This window comes from Carassius carassius, chromosome 18 (assembly GCF_963082965.1).
Source record: "Carassius carassius chromosome 18, fCarCar2.1, whole genome shotgun sequence".
Taxonomy (NCBI): Eukaryota; Metazoa; Chordata; class Actinopteri; order Cypriniformes; family Cyprinidae; genus Carassius; species Carassius carassius.
In genome coordinates this window covers 19262918-19286739 of record NC_081772.1, presented here as the reverse complement: position 1 = coordinate 19286739, position 23822 = coordinate 19262918, and the positions used below count along the sequence as shown (strand labels likewise).

Here is a 23822-nt window from a genome sequence, read left to right as displayed (position 1 = left end):
GAAAAACGTTCCTTTGTCTCTGGGGAACCACCCACTCTAATAAGTTATGGCATATCAGATTTCAGCAGTGATATTCTAGCAAGTTCGTAATCCCAGATTAATACATTTTTCATTAATTTCCTTTATATAAGTGAGTCTGTCAAAGCATGACGATTAAACAGATACCAAAAAATAACATATATAACTGAAAGAAACACGACGTTACATTCATATGCAGAATTACACGCATTTAAAGTTTGATTAACACACGATAAACATTATACTCCAATGCCTCCAAAGGCAACACAGTCAATATGTTTAGAAATACGTTTTAAAAATGTACCAGTGATCTGGCTTTGCTGTTCTGTCAGTTAGGTCATAAAGTTTTACGACCTGGTCAGGGGGTTAGGGTTACAACTCATGATTCTATTTGAGAACATTAAAATTAGGAGAAACATTTCCAATTTACAAGTCAGCAATTTATAATCCTCGCATAACAGGATTAACCATTTTATGCAACACGCAAACCTATTCAAAATACATATTATTAAGTACTTACATAAAGAGCGTAAAGAAAGGTTTGTGTGTGTGTTTAGGAATGTGGGTGTTTTGTTTCTTCTTTGAGGCTCGCGCTGGTATCCCTGGACAGTCTCAATAGGTGTAATAACTGTCACCCACGCCAGGATGTTGCCGACATCGCGGCACCCCAAATGGTGAATTATGTTGGAAGATGTTGTAAAACGAAGGTCCTTGTTTACTCACATTCTGGTCTTTTGAGTGCAGAATGTGTTAGAGAGCCAGGATTCATTAATATGGAACAGATGGCTGAAATACCATCAGCTCATTAGTGTTACACTAAATATCTTTAAATTGAGATTTTTTTGGCGTTTTCTGACAAATATTAAACAGGGTTCGTATACGGTCGTGAAAAACATGGAAAAGTCATGGATTTTCAAAATGGCAATTTCCAGGCCTGGAAACGGTTTTGAAAAATGTATATGTTTTTGGAAAAGTCATGGAAGTTTATTTCACGAATCTCTGTGCAATAAAATATATTTTTTATTCAGGTCCTGAATTTCGGTGTGAGTTTCACTCATTCCCACAGGTTTCGAGTTTATAATGCGGGAAATTCCCACAAACGTTTTTTTTTATGTAGCATGTAGGTTAGATGTAAATAAACACATAGAATATCAGATCGAATTAGTCATATAGAAACAGCATGACTCTTATCACTCACAAAACGGCTTCATATCAGCGCATTTTCACAAGAGCCGCTGCACGTCGCGATACGAGATTTTCGCTCACGTTTCTAGACAGTTGATAGAATTGTCACTTGCCTGTATCATTTGTTCATCTTTTTAAGTTTTTTTAAACCATTTGGTAGTTGCGCGCTCCACAATGGTTTTCTGTGCGCACATATAAAGCAAAAATGTATTGGTAAAAATGTCTATGAACCATGAATTTAACAACATTTATGTTTAAAACGAGCAAATATTAAATTGATGAAAACTCGTTTTCCCTATGAAATAAGCAGATTTTTCTGAGCCCATTGGCATACATATTTGGGTAACACTTTACAGTAAGGTTTGTTAGTTAACATAAAAAAAAAAGTGACGTGACATTCAGCCAAGTATGGTGACCCATTCTCAGAATTTGTGCTCTGCATTTAACCCATCCAAAGTGCACACACACAGCAGTGAACACACACACTGTGAACACACACCCGGAGCAGTGGGCAGCCATTTATGCAGCGGCGCCCGGGGAGCAGTTGGGGGTTCAATGCCCTGCTCAAGGGCACCTGAGTCGTGGTATTGCCGGCCAGAGATTCAAAACCCACAACCCTAGGGTTAGGAATCAAACTCTCTAACCACTAGGCCACGACTTCCCTCAATTATCTTTACTTAGTTGAATCATTCCACGAAACCGGTACGGTAAAACCGGTAAATGTTTAGATTTTTTACCAAAAAATATTACTTTTCAGAAATCCCCACAGCATTAATAACATACTTAACTTCCTGAAAAACATATTTTTCCCACCTCAGGCATTGAATCCCTATTATTATTGGTCATTATTTTAAGATATGGGCACTATAAGTCTTCAACCCCGTTATGGACACTATAGGAGCTCTCTGATAGGGATGCACGATCATGATTTTTCATGGCCGATACTGATACCGATTTTTTTACAAGCAAACTGGCCGACTACGATACCGATTTCCGATTTTTTTTAAATCTTTAAGCAACAAATAAGAAAGAAGGAACGTGTGCATAAAAAAGATGTTTATTTGGTATTTAATTGGCCAAACTGGCTTTTGGCTATTGAAAACAATAACCCTAAGCATCTGAAATTAACAGCAGTAACTGCACAGTAAGTAGCCTACATTCAATACAAACATAGATGGCACAGATATCAGGTGAGACCAAATAAAAGTATGCTATATAAATACATTATTCCAAAATGTTAAAATCAAATAATGTTGGTGTGAATAAAACAAAGATGCAAAGTGTTTCATTCATCCTATTAAAAAAAAAAATTGTCTCAAGTAAAAAAATATAGATGTGAATCATTACCCTAAAATGTTTTAATTGGATGAATGAAACACATTGTTTGTGGAACATATACATTTTTGTGTTTCCAAACAAACATATTAAGTGGCGGAAGTCTCCGAGTTCAGCGCAAATCCCGCCCTGCAGCTGATTCTAAGGCCGGTGACACACTGGCTGCGTGGCGTGAACGTGGCGTTTCTGCTGAGTGTCAGTTGCGTGGCGGTTGCTTCGCGTTTTCTGTGTCTTTACACACCAGAATCAGTGCATCCCTACTCTCTGAATATGATAATAAAATGTACTTTTAATGAAATCAACATTTTCCTATTAATCAGATGTCCTTCACACTATTTCAGTATTTGCAAATGTAAAAGTTACATAAAATCTCACACTTTTGCTATACAAAAGCCTGAAATCACATTTTTTGTGATGGCAACCTCATAATTTTTGAACAAAGAAGTGGGCTAACTTCAGAATTTGAACTAAAATCAGTATTCTTGTGATTGCTCTGAACATTTCAGACTGAGTTCAACAAACAGTAAATTACTTTTTCATAAACTTACAAATTTAGGTGTGACATTGTTGAGACTAGGGTAACAGGGTTGAAGAGACAAATACAGCTTGACATATAAATAGATGTTTTTTTTTACAAAAACTTACCATAAGATTTTCTATAAACACTGTATTTTATTGTTTGACTAAGGAAGACGACATATATAAATTGCAATTGAACTGAGTTTTATTAACCTCACTGCAGGAAAAACAACAATAACATAGTATACATTAGAAGATTATAAACTGACCGAATAGGTCATCAAAATAAAACTTGTGTGGCATTCAATATCTGGCCCACACCTCTTTCAAGATCTCCACATGGAGAAGCACATGGTTTGCCACCAACATTCAACACCCCTGTACAATGCATCCAGAAATCATTCACAGTGTTTCATTTTTACCACATTTTGTTGTTACAACCTTGTTCCAAAATGGATTAAATGATTTTCTACAGAATTCTAAAAACAATACCCCATAATGACAATGTGAAAGAAGTTTGTTTGAAATCTTTGTTAATTTATTTAAAAAACAAAGAAAAATTTCATCTATAGATAAAATGTATGTCATGTTTTTAAACCTTATTAAAGGAAACATTTCAATTAATACAAAAAGATTTTTAAAATAGATTTTGGTGACCCGATAGATAAAATACACCTAAAAAGGTCAGAGGGACTCAAATTGTACCGGTTTCGTGGAATGACTCAGTTAACTACTTTAGTTAACATGAAATAAGAATGAACAATACAGCATTTATTAATCTTAGTTCGTTACTAATGCATTATTCAAATCAAAAGTTGTGCTTGTTAACATTAGTTAATGAACTATGAATTAACATGAACTAACAGTGAACGACTATATTTTCATTAGCATTAACAAAGATGAAAAAAAAACTGTAATACATGTATTGTTCATTGATAATTCATTTTAGTTAATACATGAACTAAAATTAATTGAACCTTATTGTAAAGTGTTATTTATATACCCATATTTGTTTTAGTTTTAATCAAACGCTCTTTTTTTCTTTTTTTTTTTTGCGGTGTGATCAGAAGGTACAGAAAAAGTTATTTTCATATTCTAGAGAATGGGAACAAACATAAGGTTTTATTTTTTTCTCCTATTTCCGCCTTGCTAATAAAAAGATTAAAAGTGCCCATATCTTAAAATAATGACCTATAGTAATTGGAATTAAAAAGTAATGGCGATCTTTTGGAAGTTGTGTTTTCAGATGCTGAAACTTTGCTAATAAAATACATTTACATTTAGAGACCATATTGACTCAGTTATCTTTACTTGGTCTTAAAAACTCATAAAACCTGCAGAAACCCTGGGATAATCAGTACTAGTTATGTGTAAAGTCTGATATGAATCTGATATACTGCCCAACTGTTGTAGTGTTTATTTCACTCTTCTTTGAGCTATTGGTCAACCACGGTCACAGCTGACATCTAAGTGCTGTGTTTTGAAGTGTCCATGAGGGTCAGTGCAGTTAGACTTGACCTCAGCATGTGTGCAAAAACTCTTTACAAATGTGTTAGTTACTTCAACCATTGTTTGTGTCAGTGATGAAAAGCTGTTTTAAAAATTGTATATACATCATAATTGTATATCATATATCGCTGTATTTTCTTGGAAACCTATTGAATGTTAAATTTGCCTTTCATGAGGCACAGCATGGACAAATGAAGCTGCTGCTTGCTTTGTTTCAGGGCAAAAGTCTTTGCAGTTTGTGATTGTGTTGCAGATGGTGGAAGAGATCAGAAGTGTTTCCCTTTTTGGATGCAACCTGTTTATGGCATAATAATCTGTTTGAAATTTCTTCAATTAATGAATTGGTTAGATAATAAAAAAAAAATCAATTATATTAGGGGTGTAACGGTACATGTATTCGTACCGGACCGTTTCGGTACAGGGGTTTCGGTACGGTGCTGAGTGTCAGTTGCATGGCGGCTGCTTCGCGTTTTCTGTGTCTTTACACACCAGAATCGTGCCTGACGCGGCGCTGACGCGGCGCTGACGCGCTGCTGCTACTGTAGGTGACAATAGGGAGACCGCCGACAAACCAGGATCTTGTCTTCACGACAACAATATCTATACTTCATGTTGAGCATAAATATAAAGCCTACTGATAAAGGACACCGTCAACAGTATTGACGGCAATTGAGCAGGCCTACAAGCTGGGATTGGTAATGGTGCACTGTAATCATAGTTATTTATTTATATTTTTCATTATATTTTATTATATGATATTGGTTTGAGACTGAGAGTATTTTATTTAGTGGAGAACTTTGCAGCAGTATTTTATTTCCTATTGTTTTTTTATTTTATATTTTATTAAAAAGTATTTAAAAAAAAAGTGTAAACAAATTGTTAAAAAAAAGTTTATAGTAATAAAAAAGAGATGGGAAGAACAGACTTACACTCATCTGAACTATGTAATTATATTACATTTCATATAAAGCATGTCTCATGTTCTGATAACTTGGATCTTAGTTTCTTGCAGCTGCTCAATCTGTGTTCTCTGCTGTTTTTGTCAGATGCGTTTACAATATCAGAGTATATTGATATAAACTGTATTTCCTCATTACATATTTTACTTAAATATATGAAATTTTCTTCCTTATTGTAACATATATATCTGAGTTAAGCAGCTTCTCAAACTAGAATATATTTAGGGCGGGCTTTATTTTGTCTGTTGGTAATTGATTGGATCATTGAATGTTTGGCTACGATGAATGGGTGGAAATATTATATAGGCTATAACCCTAGCCCTGTTTGTAATTGGTTCATGTCGAAATGCCATTGTTTCAAAAGAAATCCAGATGACATTTAACCTAGATCCTCTCCTGTCATCCACCCTACATGTCTTAGGCTTGCCTCTTCTGCCTAAAAAAACGTTGTTGGATGATGTGCATGTTTGACAAAACTGAATGGGGATTGTGTAACGCTTTTGGCAGACATGGTTTAGAAGGGTGGTGATACTACTGGGAAACCACTGACTAGTGATGATTAGGCGCGTTTAGAATCTGAGTGGCATATAGAAAGAGAAAGGAACAGTAGGACTGCACTTAAATCATATGGACTAGTGTCTGTTCATATTAAAGCACCAAAAGACTTCTGTTAAAAAGTCTGCCTGTTGTGTGTCTGTGTGTAAAAGAGTTTCAAACTCGCATTATGAGGACATAAACACATGAATTTAATCTCCAGAGCTGTTCTGAGTCATTTCACAAGCATTTTATAGTTTAATTAGATAAAAACTGTTTTCAAAGGTTTTCACAACAACCCGACAATTGATTGGTTTAGGAATATCACACAATTATTCATCCTTGTTTTAATTTAAATGGTAAACCACTTATTTGCCAAAATATGAAGTGAATTGTTCACATTTCATTTGATTGCATTTTTAAATGAATTAAATTGATGAGGCTTTATGGATTCGTTTGATTACCAACATTTTTGATAATAAATTTGCATTCAGTAATTAAACAGGATGCAGAAAAATTCGAACTGATAATAATTTTTGAAAACACAAATACAAATTGTGAATGTTTTATAAATTCAGTTGATTAGACATTGTGTTTTATTGCAATTTTATTCAACCATTTAAACAGAATTTAGAAAAAAATAAAACAGAAAACACAGCATTTGAGAGAAAATAAAACAGAATTTGGGAGGAAATAAAAATATCAAACCGATTTCATAGAGCCCTGTGTTTGTGATGCAATTATGAAGTACTTTTTTTGGAAAGATTGAGACATGCCTGGCTGCTTTGATTACCCCTGGTCTAACATGTCACAGGTTGTCAGCACCATGTATCAGGACTAGGGATATGCCAGTATCAAATTATCCTGTTGTGGTTAATTGATAATGCTTTTATCACGGTATACGGTATTATCACGGTATTGAAATTTTGTTTAAAAAAGTGGTCATAATACAGTATAACAGGTTAAATATCTTTTTTCCTTATAACAAAAATAACGAAACATTTAAAACAATAAAGCAATACAGAAAAATATATAAAGTTTAATGTTTTAAACATTAAAGTGCAAAAGAACTATAAAGACCAATAGGTATCACTTTACAATAAGACCTCATTAGTTAACCTTAGTTAATGCATTAACAGGCAAGGCAAGGCAAGTTTATTTATATAGCACATTTCGTACACAATGGTAATTCAAAGTGCTTTACATAAAAGAAAGTAAAAGAAAATCATGAAGAAAAATAATCACAAAAATAAAACAAGCAATTTAAGAACTTGAAAAATGAAAATTATTTAAAAATTGACTTAAAATGAATTTAAGACAGTTTAAAAATAGAAAATGATTTTACATAAAATACAGTGCAATACATAAAATATAGTGTAATCAGTTCGGACATCGCATAGTGCTTATTTAATAAATCCACAGCTAAACAATGAGCAATAGCTACATTTGCTATAGAATTTATTAATCTTTGTTAAAAAATACAAATCTTAGTTCATGTTAGCTCATTAAATAACACAGTTGCAACTTTAAATTTTAACAATGTGTTATTAAATATTGGAATTGGAATACCTAAGATTAACGAATGTTCAGAATAATTTTTCATTGGCAGTTTATGTTAACTAATGAAGCAATAATGTAAAGTGTGAATGAACAATAAAGTATCAAAACACTTTCAAACAATATCTAGGGCATTTGTAGTCCAGATAAAAAAAAAAAATGTTTGAAGATAAATAGCCTATTAAGTCTAAATATTTCAGTAGTTGGCTCTGTAATAAACACCATAGGGAATACACAAATCTGAATGGCTATTTAAAATTATTTAAATATGGTTTAGAAAGTAGCAGCTGCTGTATTTACGGGGTTTACAGGGTAAGGGCTGCATTTTAGCGCCATCTGCTGTCAGAAAGTTAATGTGCTTTCATTCAGCGTCTCTCACGTGTTCCTCCATGAGTCTTTCAAGTAGCATACAGCGGTGTTGTGCATTTTAAGCAGCTGATGGGAATACTATTCTTAAAATTCATTCCAAATTCTGAATAATTTGTAATGTATATTTATTCATGGTATTTAGAAGTACCCACGATAACAATATTGTGCATATTAATCACCGCAGTATATCGCATTACCGAATACCGGCACATGTCTAATCAGGACTATAAATAGAGCCAGCAGGCCTGGTCTGGAGGGTACTGGTACATACAGGGGGTCTCTAGTTACCCAGCCGCTCTGCCCAGCACTGCGCAGTGCAGTGGGGGAACAACTTGCAGAATCGCATGCACAGCTGCAGAGGTGCATTAGGAATAAAGATCAGCATTTTCGGTAATGGGCAGCAAACACCTCGGTCTGCCTAAACACTGATGCCATACAGGCATATGAGCAATTAGTACACACATGGGGGGGTTCGAACCCTCAGAGGCTGTGTGTTTAGCAGGCAATGGGGCTTGCACACACACCTCACCCCATTCGTACCATGACAACAGGTTTGGAATGTGCCATTTGAACCTACATCACCCCAAACGCCAGAGGCCTCCTGACAACACAAACTCTCTCTCGTCTCTTTAGATCATTGCACATGAACACCACCCCAGCCCTAGAGTCACACAGGCTTCTAAATGGGCATAGAATGTTTGCACAGCAAAATTATTAATATCTCCATCGATGCCAGTAAACTTTATCCTGCGTTGAAATGCAGACTAGGACATAACAAGTGTTTAGTTACATACTTGCATACTGTTTATTTCCAGAATAAGAGGCACTGTTATGCTAGACTAGATGGGATTCTTGACCTTTAAGAACAGTACACAAGCATGAAGATATAAATGCTTGCAGGGCTGCATTGCATTGTTACTGGTCTCAACTATTATATTATATTATATCATATTATATTATTATGAAAGTATAGTGTTCTATGCACGCCAAGGCTGTATTTAATGGATCGAAAACACAGTAAACTGTAATATTGTGGTCATGAGTTTAGTTGATAATACTGTAAAAAAAAAAATTGGTTAAATAACTTTCAGAAACCATTACTGCAGTCTTCAGTGTCATATGATCCTTTAGAAATTATCCTTCAAATATGCATGATCCTTCGTAAATTCTGATTTGGTGCTCAAGAAACATTTATTATTATTACCAATGTTAAAAATAGTTGAGCAATTTTTTTTTTTTTTTTTTTTTTTGAAACCATGATACTTTTTTTTAAGGAGTCCTTATTGAATAGAAAGTTCAAGAACAACATTTACTGGAAATAGAACTCTTCCGTAATATTATAAACTGTCACTTTTAATCAGTTGCATTATGGATGTATACAAATATACTTCCGTGGTCTCTATTTCTGTCTCTCTCTCTCTCTCTCTCTCTCTCTCTCTCTCTCTCTTCCGAGGTCCTCATAGTGCAGGTGGTGGTTTCCTCCACCAGAGAACAGAACGAGTGATTTGTTCCTGTTGCCTCTCTTCTGCTTTCCCAGCGCGGTCTCTACTCTCATGCCGCGACTTATTTCTCCATAACACAGCAGCTGTCAGACTCAGTCAACAGAAATGCACAGATCTTTCATAAATCAATCACTGAACTAGAGCTGTTTAATGTTTCTGTTGCAGAGAATCTGTTGTGGTGAGATCATGTAGATAACTCTCATAACAACTCCAACCTTAACAACCTTAATTACATCTGTCATTCATGATGGCTTATTTACACCTCATTTCCACTGCAAACAAACATTTATTTGTCAAATATGAACTTAATATAGCCTATTTATATACAGTGGCATGCAAAAGTTTGGGAACCCCTTGCAGAATCTGTGAAAGAGATGCATGTTATTTTTTTATTTAGTAGTCCTGAGTAAGATATTTTACTCAAAAGATGTTTACATTTATTCCACAAGAAAACAATAGCTGAAATGATTCAAATAACCCCATTCAAAAGTTTTGGAACCATTGGTTCTTAATACTGTGTGTGGCTAGCTGGATGATCCATGACTGTTTTTCTGTTTTGTGATGGTTGTTCATGAACTGAGCACTGTTCTTCAGAAAAATCCTTCAGATTCTTCAGTTTTCCAGCATCTTTTGCATATTTGAACCTTTTCCAGCAGTGACTGTATGATTTTGAGATCTATCTTTTCACACTGAGGACAATTGAGGGACACAAACACAACTATTAAAAAAGGTTCAAACATTCACTGATGCTCCAGAAGGAAACAAGATGCATTTAGAGCTGGAGGCGAAGACTTAGTTTTTACCAGGATGATGATGATGTCCAAATTTTTTTACATTTGTTTTCTTATATAATTTTTTTCCCTCATTTAGTCCTTCCCTTTGGAAGCAAAAGAAGATGCTTGCATGTTTTCTGGAAGACAAATTATCACGTTTAATCATCTGACTAATATATATATAGCTCTAATATATTTGCATACATATCTATTTAAACTATAAGTACACCATAATGCTTCAAACAAAAATAGATTTGCTTTTGTTGTTTTTATCCCCATGTAACCTTGTATTCACATAAATAAGGATGTTATGACAGCATGATTTTAGGCACCATTAAAATTTTACAATTCTCGATTGCAATTTTGATACCACGGCAAAAACTAATAGTAATCTATAAATAAGGAAGTTTTTCAGGTAGTTCTAACACTAGTATTCAGGTAAGAAATACTATAAAAGGTTGCTGTCACTTTAAGACCTAATGCATGGATCTAATATATTGACATGCATCTGATTTTCTCCAACTGACTGTGTAAGAGAACTTGGCAAGATAAGCATTCTTATATAATTTTTTACATTCATGCATGATAAGATGCAAAATAGAACTCAACTCCGTACTCAATTGCTGTCTGAGAAGCTATTGTTCTATGTGGACACTTGAAGTGAGAAGAAAACCGTCTCATGACAGTTTTTAAGTAACAAATTGGGTTTCGATTTTCCTTTAGCTTGAATGGTTTTAAAATTGCTTGAATACTAAAATGTTCATTTGAATTGCATTTAGTGTACCATTCATTTTACCTGGTATTTAGTCTAGAAGATGATTTGGAAATAAGCCTGGCTGATAAAGTTTGTCCTAACAACTAAATGGAAGGGAATAAATGTTGGGCAGATGGGCAGAAGTTTTAAGTTGGCCATGCGAATTTGCCAAGCTGACCAAAAGAAAGTTTAAAAAAGCTTGGTTTGAAAGTGCGGTGCTTCATATATCGCTATACTATCGATTGAAAATGGTCCTTTCTTGCCTGAAAGTTGAAGTGAATTTTTGCTAATGTAACCATATCTGGGCCTGCAGTTGGTGTTGTTTTGCTGCAGATGAGAGAAAGTGTGGTTACTGGGCTGAAATGTACAGTAGACAATACATAAACATCAAACATAAATGCAGAAAAATACAAAATGTCACTAAAAAGTGATTTAGATGTAGTAGAGCTCATTTAGCACAGATTTGTGATGTTTGAGGCACATTACTTGCTGAACAGTCTAATAGTTGTGAAGAGGCTGTTCTTGAAATATGAAATTGATCTGCAACATCGGCTTGTGTAAAGCAAGAGTGGCATGTAAAGTTGACTTTATAAGTAAGATTTGCCTTCGGGCTTGGTCAGATGGTTTAAGTTACTGTGTGAATGTGTTTTGTCATCATTCATAGTACACAATGAAGTCTAGTCAAAGCCTGAAGCTCAATGAAACATCTCTGTCACAGTCGCTCCTCTCAGTCTGAGCTCAGCTTAGAGTTAAACCTGCTTCATAATGGCTCTTTAATAAGTAAATAGGAACAGCTGAAGTTCAGTCAGGTCAAAAGAAGCTTAATTTAACCCTTGAACTCAGACCCTGCCCACAAAGAGGCATTCACTCCTAATCTCAGGTCTAAAACGGATCTGGCTTTTCCCTCTCTGACTTTGAAAATCACTGATTTCCGGACTTTGGGAATGGCATAGACATCTGACGTTCCCCTGAGCAACGGAAAGAGTGAAGGTGACTTTCACTGTGTGTTTGCGCTCAGTCTTTCCGGCCATACATTGACTTATTCCACTCACTCAAGGGCAAACATATGTCTTGTATACTAATATTCCTCTGGTAGAAGTGTTTCCTGTACACAAAGTCCTCAGTAGCACAGTAATCTACTGCAGCGTGTGCGCTGATTAATCACAAAACAACCTGGCCTTGAAAGTTGCGATATAACTGCAGCAAAGCTAAACATAAATAGCCTCAGAAATCAGAATTTCATTTTGCGCTCCACCCAACAACAACAAATCTGTGCTGCTAGCCTCTGCGCTAGTTTCCCGGGAAACCGCGCTCCAGATTGCAGCATTAATTATGAATGTGAAACAGATGATGTAGATAATACATTAAATTCGGTTTAAAATGAGACGCGTGGAAGCCGCACAAGACGCTAAAGGACATCTGCCAGTCTCGTTTTGAAATTAAGATTAAAAGGTCTTATAGATATTAGCCAAGCTAATTTATCAGATGTTTGTCTGATAGCCCTTCTTTATATTTTTGAATGGATTTCAAGTGGGTATTGTATAAAAGAAATGACATTTTGTGTTCACTGCTGTTTATGTGCACTAAGGATGGGATAAATACAGAGCACTAATTCCGAGTGTGGGTCACCGTATTTGGCCACATGTCACGTCACTTTCACTTTCCATTTTCACTATTGACCAATCCATCCTGTTCCCTTACGTGTCAGTCCTGTATAGGTGAACACATAACATAATGTAGCTGTTATGCATATATGTATGTATATGCATATGTGTGTGTGAAAAAAATATATATATGAAAAAAAATATGTCAAATAAATGTTCTTTTGAACTTTTTATTCATAAAAAAAAAACAAAAAAAAACAACCTTACAATATATCATGCTTTCCACAAAAATATTAAACAGCACAACTATTTAATAATAATCAGAAATCTTTCTTGGACACCAAATCAGCATATATTTCTGAAGGATCATGAGGCACTGAAGACTGAAGTAATGATGCTGAAAATTCAGCTTTGCATCACTGTAATAAAATACATTTTAAATCATATTTAAATAGAAATAGTTATTTAAATCGTAATAATGTTTGGCAATATTACTGTATTCTTTTACTATGTTTTTGATCATAAATAATGCATGCAGCCTTGCTGAGCCTGAGACCCTGGCCACAAACCGATGTAATAGCTTTAAGAGCCTGTGATACATGAAAAATGAGTAATGGCAAATCGTCATATTGTGACACATCTCTGTCTTTCTGTTTCTTATAGAGGAGTAATGATGAGAACGGAAACTGTTCTGGGATCAGTATGGAGTTTCCCACCACTAATCTATATGAGCTGGAGAGCAGAGTGTTCACTGATCACTGGTCCATCCCGTACAAGAGAGAGGAATCGCTCGGCAAGTGCCTCAGCGCCTCCACCTGCCTGGCCAGACTGGGTGAGTTCTAACGGCTTTTTATAACATGTCTGGATATTTGGGATCTGTAGAAAAAGAAAAGTCATATCTGAAATCTCTTTTCCTCACTGTAGGCCTGGCCGATGCAGATGAGAACTGTAAGAGATTTGTTGAGCGCTGCATGCCTGAAGCCTTCAAAAAGGTGTGTATTTGTTTGAATAAGCAGGCATGTAAACACAAAAGCTCTCAGGAGATTGTAATAAATTGTTAGAAATGGTGTGATTAAAAATGAAGGTGTTAAATGATGTTGTAGTTGCTGACGTCCAGTGCGGTGCACAAGTGGGGAACAGAGATTCACGAGGGCATCTACAACATGCTGATGCTGCTGGTGGATCTGGTCGCAGAGAGAGTCAAACAGGATCCGATACCCATCGGCCTCATGGGAGTTCTCACTATGGTACACACACCCTTTTTGCTATTACATACTAGTAACTGTGGTTCGCTTCTACAAAACATCAGACTAAGACTGGTTGATACAACAAAGAAGTATTTATTTTATTCCATATATATATATATATATATATATATATAAATAAATAAATATATATATAAATATATATATATATAAATATTTATATATATATAAATATATATATATATTATTTATTTATTTTATTTATTTTTTTATTTATTTTTTCCGGAAATTAATATTTTTAGCAAATTAACATTTTAACTAAACTGTTATTGTAGCCAAGTAGATTCATAAACTTTAATGTAAGAAGTAAAATACACCAAGAAAGGAATTTAAAAAAGTGTCTAAAATGTTGTTAAAAAAAGGTTGCTAAAATAGTTCTAGATAAATATTCTAGAAGTATTTTAGTAAAAATAAGTTTGTCACAAAATGTTCATCAAATAGTTATATTTAATGGATTTTTTGTTAAATTAAATAAATAATCAACTTATATGAAGCGAGTAATAAATATCACTTTTGTTGTATGCGTAAATGTTATTTTTAATACAATACACATAATACATAAATGTTTTATGTATACTATGCAATATTTACATATATGTGTATGTGTGTTTCTTTCTTTTGAGTATTGGTAAAAAAAAGAAGATATTTTGAAGGATGTTGGGAAGCAAACAGTGGTCAGTAGCTATCAAAAAAATAATAGCAACTGACCACAAACTGTTTTGTTTACCAGCATTCTTCAAAATATCTTCTTTTATGTTCAACAGAAGGAAGAAACTCAACTTGGGTTATCTGTTATAATCTTATGAGAGTTGTGTAATTTCCTGTCACCAAAAAATATATTGTAAGCATGGGCTTCAGACCATCTTGGGCTTAACTTGTTTCCCTGTACTTTTTTTGACAGGCTTTTAACCCTGATAATGAGTATCACTTTAAGAATCGGATGAAGGTCTGTCAGAGGAACTGGGCGGAAGTGTTTGGAGAGGACAGCATGTTCGCTGTTTCTCCCAGCTCCAGCTACCAGAAGGTACTGCAAATGTGTACAGTACATGTGTGTGGGTGTGTACGTGTGCTTTTGGCTTGACAGTCCTTGCTAAAGGAAAGAAAAAACTGGTTTTCAGCAAAATAGTGGCACAGTGTTTTTCTTTTTCCTTTAGAAGTCCCTTTTACAAAAGTGTCCATGTTTGAGGGGAGGATAGTGAATGAAAGAATCGGGAAGTTTATGTTTAAGAAATGGTAGTTTTTGATGGCAACAACTGCATCTGTTAGTGTATTTTTGCAACCAAGAAACTGCACAGCAATAAGGAGTCATTTATGTTTAAGTAATTGAGTTTTACACCATGAAGGATAGTATATCATCTTAAGATAAAATGCAAAGATAAAAACTTGCATAAATGATACTGTGTGGTTTTGCATGAAATTTATGTTTCGTGTTCTGATTGGACCAGGAACCTCACGGCTGGCTGGTGGACTTGGTGAATCGGGTAAGAACTTAAGTAACACACACTGGTAGAAGGAATTATATTATATTATATTAGCTGACATTAGACAGATCTATGTGGTGTTCGTTGACTGTGAATATGTCTCTGGCTTATATTTGCAGTTTGGAGAGATGGGAGGCTTCACAGCTATTCAGTGCAAGCTCAACCAGGAAGAGCTAGAGATTGGGGTAAATGTTACTGATGTAAAGCAAAATCATTATTTAATGCATATGTCCAGTTTGACATTAATTATTATAATCCTCGTCAGCCCAAATTTTGGTGCATCCCTTGTGAAGTGAATGCGACGTAATTATATTAAGTTGAGCTCAAGCAACAGAAATGGCTGAGCTTAAACGTTGTTTCCTGTAATTATGATTTCTGTGTAAACACAGATGCGGCTTCTTTCCTCAAAGCTTGTTTATTGTAGATCTGAATGTAAACTCTGCCAATGTTCTGTTATTTCCTCGTATGATTTCTTAGCAAACTCTACTGAAATGGAGTAAAACTAAATTGTGATGCAAAGAAAAAGGAACAAAAAAATGCAAAATAATATCCTTGTTCTACACCTTAAATGTGAAAGAGCTGCTGGTTGCACACTCGGTACAGGCTACAAGTTTAAATGTCCCAGATAAGAGCAGGACTGGCTATCTTTGGGTTGAGAGGCCTGTTAGCATAATAATGGAATTGCAAAGAAATGAATGGATAATTCATGGATAATCCATCAAAGTATGGGTGTCGGGATGAAAAGAGGCAGAATGACTGAGATGAAGAGAGAGAGTGAGCTGAACGAGGGCAGATTCTATTATAGCATGTGTGCTAAAGAGCTCAGGATGTTTATCACCATCACGGAGAGCATCCTCATCACAGCAGACAGTGAGAAAGAGACGAGAGCAGGGGGATGAGAGAGAACATGAGATTCCACTTTCATATGGCTGGGAAAAAAGCACATTCAGGCCAGTTATTAAGATATTCTTTTAAATGATATTTCTCATCAAGGTGGTGAATGCAGTGGTGCACTTGTCTGAAAAAACAAAGAAAAAACAAAAAGGAGTTTGTGGGATAATGGCAAAAAATTCTACCCGACAACTCTCAAACACCAACTAATGTTTTACAAGGACAGACGGATAGAAGGTAGAGATAGAAGTTGATTGTGAGTCAATAGCTTGTTTCTTATTACGTGATTCTAATGATGCGTGAAGTTCGGATGGAAGGCAGGAAGTGAAAAGCAGAATGGATGAGACCGAGGAAAGTCTGTACTGTACTGGTTTACAAAGGTATAAACAGAAAACCACAACATATGTTGGAGGTGAGCCTTCTGTTATAAAGAGGAGCAATTTTTCAACTAAATTGAAATACTTGTCTGTCAACGAGGTGGTAGATATAGGCTAAGCAACTAACCCTGATCGCTTTTAAGTGAATCCTGCATTTATTTTAATGATGCAGGATATATGTCACTCCTGAAACTTTGCTCAGGTACTGGGTATGTGGTCGTTGGTTCTGTTCGCAGCATGTAAAACAAAACTTAAGATCAATTCTGAATTGATTATAGCGTAGAAAGTGAGCAAATAGCGCTTCCATATAATCACTAAAAAAAGCTCTCTCACTTCAATTTATCGCAATCTCATGTTTCTTTATAATCAATGAAGCTTATGTCTTATTTCCATCGATTCAGCATTGTGTGAATTCTCATGCTGAATGTGTGAGAGTTGGCAGCCCTGTATCTATTTATATATTTCTTTATTAATATCTTAATACATTGTTAAATCTTATATAAACCATTTGCACACATGAGCATTATCCAACTCGGCTCTTCCTGACTGCAGACGCAGGTTTACCGGCCACTTTTTACCGTTCTTTTTTTATAGTCAGTTTTTTTGAACAGCAAATTTTCGATTATTCATAAGCAATGCAAATCACAGGAATTTTGAGTTTCTGCCAATGGTTCCTATATAGAAAAATCACTTTGTGCCCTCCAGCTGCATTTCTCAACACAGCATGCCACAGACGCCATGTGCAAACAACCTATTAGATAAACAAATAAATCTAGATTTATTTTGATTATCTAGATTTTTTTTTACTTTTTTCATCTAGATAAACTCGTAATTTATTTATTTGTTTATTTAACATTTTGATGAAGTAGTCGTGCTAATTAAAAACAATTATTTTATTTATTTTATTTTTTTGTCTGTTACTTAATGTTTTTGTTTGGTTTGGGTTTTGTGTTTCAACTTTGGTTTTGTGGTTTTCTTTTTGTTTTGTATTTTGTTTTTTGTTTGCTTGGCTTAGATGTTTTGTTTTGGTTTAAAGTAGGGCTTTCACGATAACCCCCATATATATATAAATACCCACAATAATGGGCTATTGACGTTCCAACCACAGATGAATGCAAGAACCGCAGCAACTGCAATATTTTTCCGTAATGTTACGCCCTTACCATTTTACACTTCGTGCATGTGTACTGAATATTAAATAAGTTAGTAATGATAACATAATGTGTACCATGCAGATTTATACAGAGGCTCCATAGATTTGCACTAAACAAGCCTAAACCGATCGATTGAGCATGTGCGATTACCTGTCTGTCTTTCATGTCAAGTCATATATATTTATATTTTGTCATGTCCAAGGAAAGCAAAATCTCTGTCTTATCATTGACGCATTGCTGGTCAGCTTAGCCTTCTAAAGTGGTGCTCAAAGTTCATATGACTTCAACAGCATGTTTCATTCCATCTCTCTTTGAATGAATCAGCGTTTTTGAACATATAATTAAATAAACGGTTTAAAGACTCACTCAAAGACAGTCCCTTGGCGCCACTCAGAATAACCGCAATGGGAAATTCCTTCACCACAGCCCTAATTTAAAGTTTACTACAATCAATGTTGATGTTTTTGTTTGTTTGTTAGTTAAAAAAAGTTCCTAATCTCATCTGATAGACGTGGTATTAAAAAACGAACAAAAAAAGGCAGACAGAAAGATAGATTCTCAGAATGTTTGACGGCTTCATTATTTTGAACAGACGATGTGTCCGCTCCCCCTTTAGTGCGAGCGTGTAAATGCTTCCTCTTGTCTTGGAGCTGTGAAGTCGCCTTGTTTTTGGTTCCGCATTAGCATGATCTGGGTGCCAGGGCTGAGAGATGGAGCTGGCGACAGGGAAAAGATGCTTTGATTTAGGATTTGCATATTAATGGCTTTAACACAGGAACAGGAAGGAATTCAGAAAGGATTTTTTTTCAGGGACACATACAACCTGCTGTGGCCACGTAAAGGAAGGATGTTTTCATCTCAAACATAAAGGGATGCCCTGCTACGGTAACCATTTAATTTGTAGTGAGGGTAAGAGTCAATAAAAGTGAGAAAACGAGAGATGGATGCTGTCTCCTCTCCACTGACTGGACTGATTTATTGACTCTCTCCAATGGATGAGAAGTCATTTGATGCTGAACAGAGGAGTGATTCATCTGTGCTGGTGTCTATCTTTAAACAGATGTATGCCGGTTGAGAGATGTTGTGTAAATGTTGTATAAAACCCTTGATTTTGTAGTTATGGTTTACTGTTTAATCAAGTGACTCTGTTTGGCCATTCAAGGAAAAGTTTACCTAAAAATGAAAATTCTGTCATCATTTGCTAATGCACAACCCTCAACGCACACCTTGGCAATATAATCGCCATTGGTTAGTAAATTTTTCAGTTTACTCGCCAGACACACATAATAAATGATTCCAATCAGCTTATCTTTGTAAAATGGCACAGCTTCTTAAATCTTAGCTTCTTAATCAGTCAAACAAGCATTATATTATGGTATTAAGCACTATTTAATGATAGAACTTTAGTGATTAGAACTAAATCTTGCAAACCATGTATGAATGCATATTTGTCATTTTAACTGAACTTAAGACTGGTGGTGATGCTTAAGATATTGTTGGTCATTCAGGGTTTCTGTAAAAAAAAAAAAAAATAGATCATATTAATTATTATTAAAAGATAATACTACAACTAATTATACTACCATACTAACAATATACAATGCACTACGGATTGATGATCTGCTGGGTTCATGAATATTAATCACATTGTCTGCATTCAGACAATCAGATTTGCTGAAATCCAAACAGGGACGGTAATAGATCAGCGCCAGCCAATGAAATTGGCAAATGTGCATTAGCTCCGCCCACTGCCGGAGAAACCGGCTTCTGCTTGTTCTAAAAAGCTAAATAATTCTAAATGAACTCCATTATTCTGACAAGAAAATACAACAAATAATATAGTTTACATGTAGCGCGTCTATTCAGCGTGATAAGACTTTCGCTCTCTCTCTTTGCATGTGTTAGAAACAGCGCTATCAGCAAAGTGATGGCGAGTCGTGCGCCTTCACAAAGAGTTTACAGTGCGTCAAATACAGGTGCACTGTGCGTCCATTGAGATGAACTAAAGTACAGATCGCTTGATGGAGAGCGAAACACTGAAGTGCTCAGTCAGTGTTCAGCGAGTTAAAATGTGCTAATCTTATAATAGTCCTGGCTTGAACACACACACTGGCGAATAAAATCTAAGAATTTATTAGCCAATGGCTAACGATAGACATCATTTAGTCACATTTAGTAAATGTAGTCGCATATGCGAGTGATTTACTCGCAATGTAGAGGGTTGATGCATTAACCCTTATGTCATTCCAAACGTGTATGCAGAAAATTTTTAAATAATCTTTTCATTGCACTTTGTCATACAGCAGCACTTGAGCCACAGAAACTGTTTTTATGCTACGGCCAAAAGTGAGTCATGCAGGTTTGAAGCAACACGCCGGTTAGTAATGATGACAGAATTTTCATTTCTTGTCAAGCTGTACTTTTAAGAGTTTGCTTACACTTTGAAGCTGTGTCATGTCTTCAGATTAGACCAACATTTTGCTTTTAGCAGGGAAAAATCATGTGTTTTAAAAATAAAAATCTTTTTTTTTTTTTTTTTATCACTGATTTGTTTCGGAGGTTCCATTCACAGTAGAGTTTATATGTGTGTTTCCTCAGTGTGTATCAGCTCTGGTTCAGCCGCTCGGTGTGTGTGCAGAATACCTCAACTCCAGCCTGGTGCAGGTGAGGGTCTCCACAGATCATCTTTGTTACACGGATCCCTGGAATACTTGATTCTAATTGGTCAGAAGTTCTGGAGACAAGTCAGTTAATTAGGCTGACAAGTTTATTTAAATCATCTTTTTATTTATCTAGGTAAAGACATTTTTTTTTTACATTTAGATAAGTTAGATATTCAAGACAACAATTTGAAATCTGAAAAAGAAGATCGATTACAAAACAGACCGATGGATTACATTATTTTCATATCATAAAACTATTTGTTTTAAATCAGCATTTCATGTCTGTTTATCTACTTATGTGAAAGGTAGCATGTTAACATCCTCTCAACTCTGGGCTCTTGATCACCCTCTTGCGTCAATAGTTACATTATTCCATATTTTCCTATCACGTTTTGTAGAACCTTAGATATCTTCTATGTATAATCAGATTTATCTGGTGTAAATGACATCGCTTTAAAGAATACATTTGAATCACATGTTTTTGAACTGAGGTTACAAGAGAAATTTAGAAATATCAAGGACGCTCTGTAAAGTGACCTTTTGCTTGAAGTGGTTGGTTTTGTTGTATTTTGTAGCCCATGTTGGACCCAGTCATCCATAAGATGATAACATATGTGCAGAACCTGGAGGAGAAAGACCTGAAAGACAAGGTGAGGCCCCAGCATGCATTTCTTCATTCATCGTGGTTTTGTAGTGTGAGAGTTTAGTGTAAGAAACCTGTTTCAAAACATTTTTGTCACTCAAATTACACACACTGCCCTTGTTTTATTTTTTTTTACCCTTATAAATGAAAGTGCATTTTGTTTTCATTAAGGGATTTTTTTTTTCTTCAGAGAGAGACAAAAATTTACATAATCGTCAGAGTGAAAATTATTCGCGGTTTTCATATGTTGAAGTACACTACCATGCTTTAAATTATCGAAAAGTCATCCTGTTTTAAATTTCTGCAATGTTTGAGAGACTTTGGCTCACACTTGTATGACTCTTTCTCTCTAAAGCGTTTGGTGAGTATTCCAGAGCTCTTGTCGGCCATTAAGCTCCTCTGCATGCGTTTCCAGCGGGAGTTGGTGAACGTCGTGGATGACCTTCGGCTGGACATCCTTCTCCGAATGCTCAAGACGCCCCACTTCAGTGCCAAAATGAACTCCCTCAAAGAGGTTCAAATTCCTTTCCACATATTAGTTCTCTGGAGCTTAAAGTTCACGCCTGAGTTCTTTCTTCAAGTTGACGCTCTCTTTGTGTTGTGATAGGTCACGAAACTCATTGAGGAAAGCACAGTTTCCAAGACTGTGAAGAACGCCATCGACACAGATCGACTCCTGGACTGGCTGGTAGAAAACTCAGTTCTGTCAATAGCTTTGGAAGGTAAGATACATTCCCTAAATCAGTTCAACATATGAACATTCGGTTTCATATCAAATTCGTACTGGACATGCTAATCGTCTACTTTAATATCGGTTTACCATACAGGCCATACTTGGGAAATAATACAGAAAACAGAGATTAGATTTTTTTTTTTTTTGATCAAATTTAGTTATCGTCGTTAACTAAATAAACCATAGAAAACATTTTTGTTACTTGAAATGTTAACTAGATAGATAGAATAGAAATGACAACTATAGAATAATTTGGAGTAGACATCACAGTTACGTCACTTGCAGCTGCGTACTCATTGTGGTGGCAGAAAAACTACATTTGGAACAAGTAAAGGGAAACGGGCAAAGTCCATGGAATAAGAGAAAAAATGTATTGTTGTGCTTTGGATGTCAGAATTGGAATGCAGTTAATTTTTATAAAGTACTGCCGTCTAAAAAGCCATTTGAAGCTAAACGCATACGTTCCAATGGACAGACTATAGATGAAACCTGCTATTATTACCCTACCTTTAAAGCATAAATTTTATTTGAACAATAGATCTATATAATATTCATATAGGGGACATATTGTATTAGCCCTACAGTTAAAGCATATAATACTATTTAAACCTATAACATTTTACAATACATTTACCAATTTTATCTTACAATTCTTTTTTCTTGCAAATGCAATTTTATACCCCCTAGTTTGGACTTTATAACTTGATTCAACTCAATTGCGAGTTTGTCAAATCTGAGGGAAAGAAAGAAAGCTAAAAGCTAAAAAACTAAAAAGAAAGAATGACGGGGTTGATTTTTCTCACTAGAATTGTGAGATATAATCTCAGAATTGAAAGAAAAAAGTCAGCGTTTTGAAATATAAACTCAAAATTAAATGTTTTTATTCTTTTCATTTTCTGCCACCAGATAGGCTCCGCCCACACACACAAAAAAGTAATCACTGTTTGAAAACACTGAAATTGGTCTATAATAGCATATGAATTATACTAAAAGAACACTAAAGAACTGATTAAAATGTGGACATAATTTAGCCTTAAAACAGTGCACATAAGCATTTACTGTATTTTCCGGACTATAAGTCGCACTTTTTTTCATAGTTTGGCTGGTCCTGCGACTTATAGTCAGGTGCGACTTATTTATCAAAATTAATTTGACATGAACCAGGAGAAATGAACCAAGAGAAAACATTACCGTCTACAGCCGCGAGAGTGCGCTCTATGCTGCTCAGTGCTCCTGTAGCATACCACTGAAAACATAGAGCGCCCTCTCGTGGCTGAAGACGGTAATGTTTTCTCTTGGTTCTTGGTTCTAAACAAATGCGTTTTTTTCCTCGTCATGACATATTTTTGGACTGATGCGACTTATACTTAGGTGCGACTTATAGTCCGAAAAATACGGTAATGCAGCCGACGATAAAACAACAGCATGTATTTAGAATCAATGTTACTTTTTTGGGCAAATAATTTGGATCATAATTTTCATCAAACTTTTTTCACTGACGTAAACGAGATAACTAAATAAAAACCAGTTTTGAATGAAAAAGCAATGATAAATCTATTGGTATTTTTCAGACTGGAAACTGAAGGCTGTATATAAATGTGTCTGGAGTATGTGGACGCTCACACTTTCACACTGAGCGAATCATCTATGTGTTAAAGTGTTCAGAAGCCAGAATCTCACACTGTTGCTTTGTGCTTGAAGCCTTTTCACCTCACCCACTCATTTGTGTCATCTCTTTATTCTGTTGTCTCTATTGGACAACGCCTCCTTTCTCTCTTTGTTCTGTTTGCATTTCTCTTGACACTTTCTCTTTTCCCCCTTCACTTTCTCTTTTGCTCCTCTCTTTCACTTTAATGCCTTTGTATGGTTTAACTTTCTCTTTGCTCTCTTCCTTTCACTTTCTTTTTGTTTTACTTTCATTTTTTGAGCCTTTCTCTTTCACTTGTGCTCTGTTTCTTTCTCTCATTTTTATAAATGGACTTTGTTCTTTTTTTAAG

At 35.3% G+C, this 23822-nt stretch overlaps 1 protein-coding gene across 1 annotated transcript in view; it reads left to right on the top strand.

The window, feature by feature from the left end:
- Window positions 1-23822, top strand: part of usp24 (ubiquitin specific peptidase 24) — a 62014-nt gene that overhangs the window by 2399 nt on the left and 35793 nt on the right. The window contains exons 2-11 of the mRNA XM_059498930.1: window positions 13282-13450; window positions 13543-13610; window positions 13722-13865; window positions 14785-14907; window positions 15329-15364; window positions 15484-15549; window positions 20385-20450; window positions 21025-21099; window positions 21448-21606; window positions 21700-21814. Of these exons, the coding sequence (XP_059354913.1) occupies window positions 13282-13450; window positions 13543-13610; window positions 13722-13865; window positions 14785-14907; window positions 15329-15364; window positions 15484-15549; window positions 20385-20450; window positions 21025-21099; window positions 21448-21606; window positions 21700-21814 (1021 nt within the window). The remainder of the gene's footprint in view (window positions 1-13281; window positions 13451-13542; window positions 13611-13721; window positions 13866-14784; window positions 14908-15328; window positions 15365-15483; window positions 15550-20384; window positions 20451-21024; window positions 21100-21447; window positions 21607-21699; window positions 21815-23822) is intronic.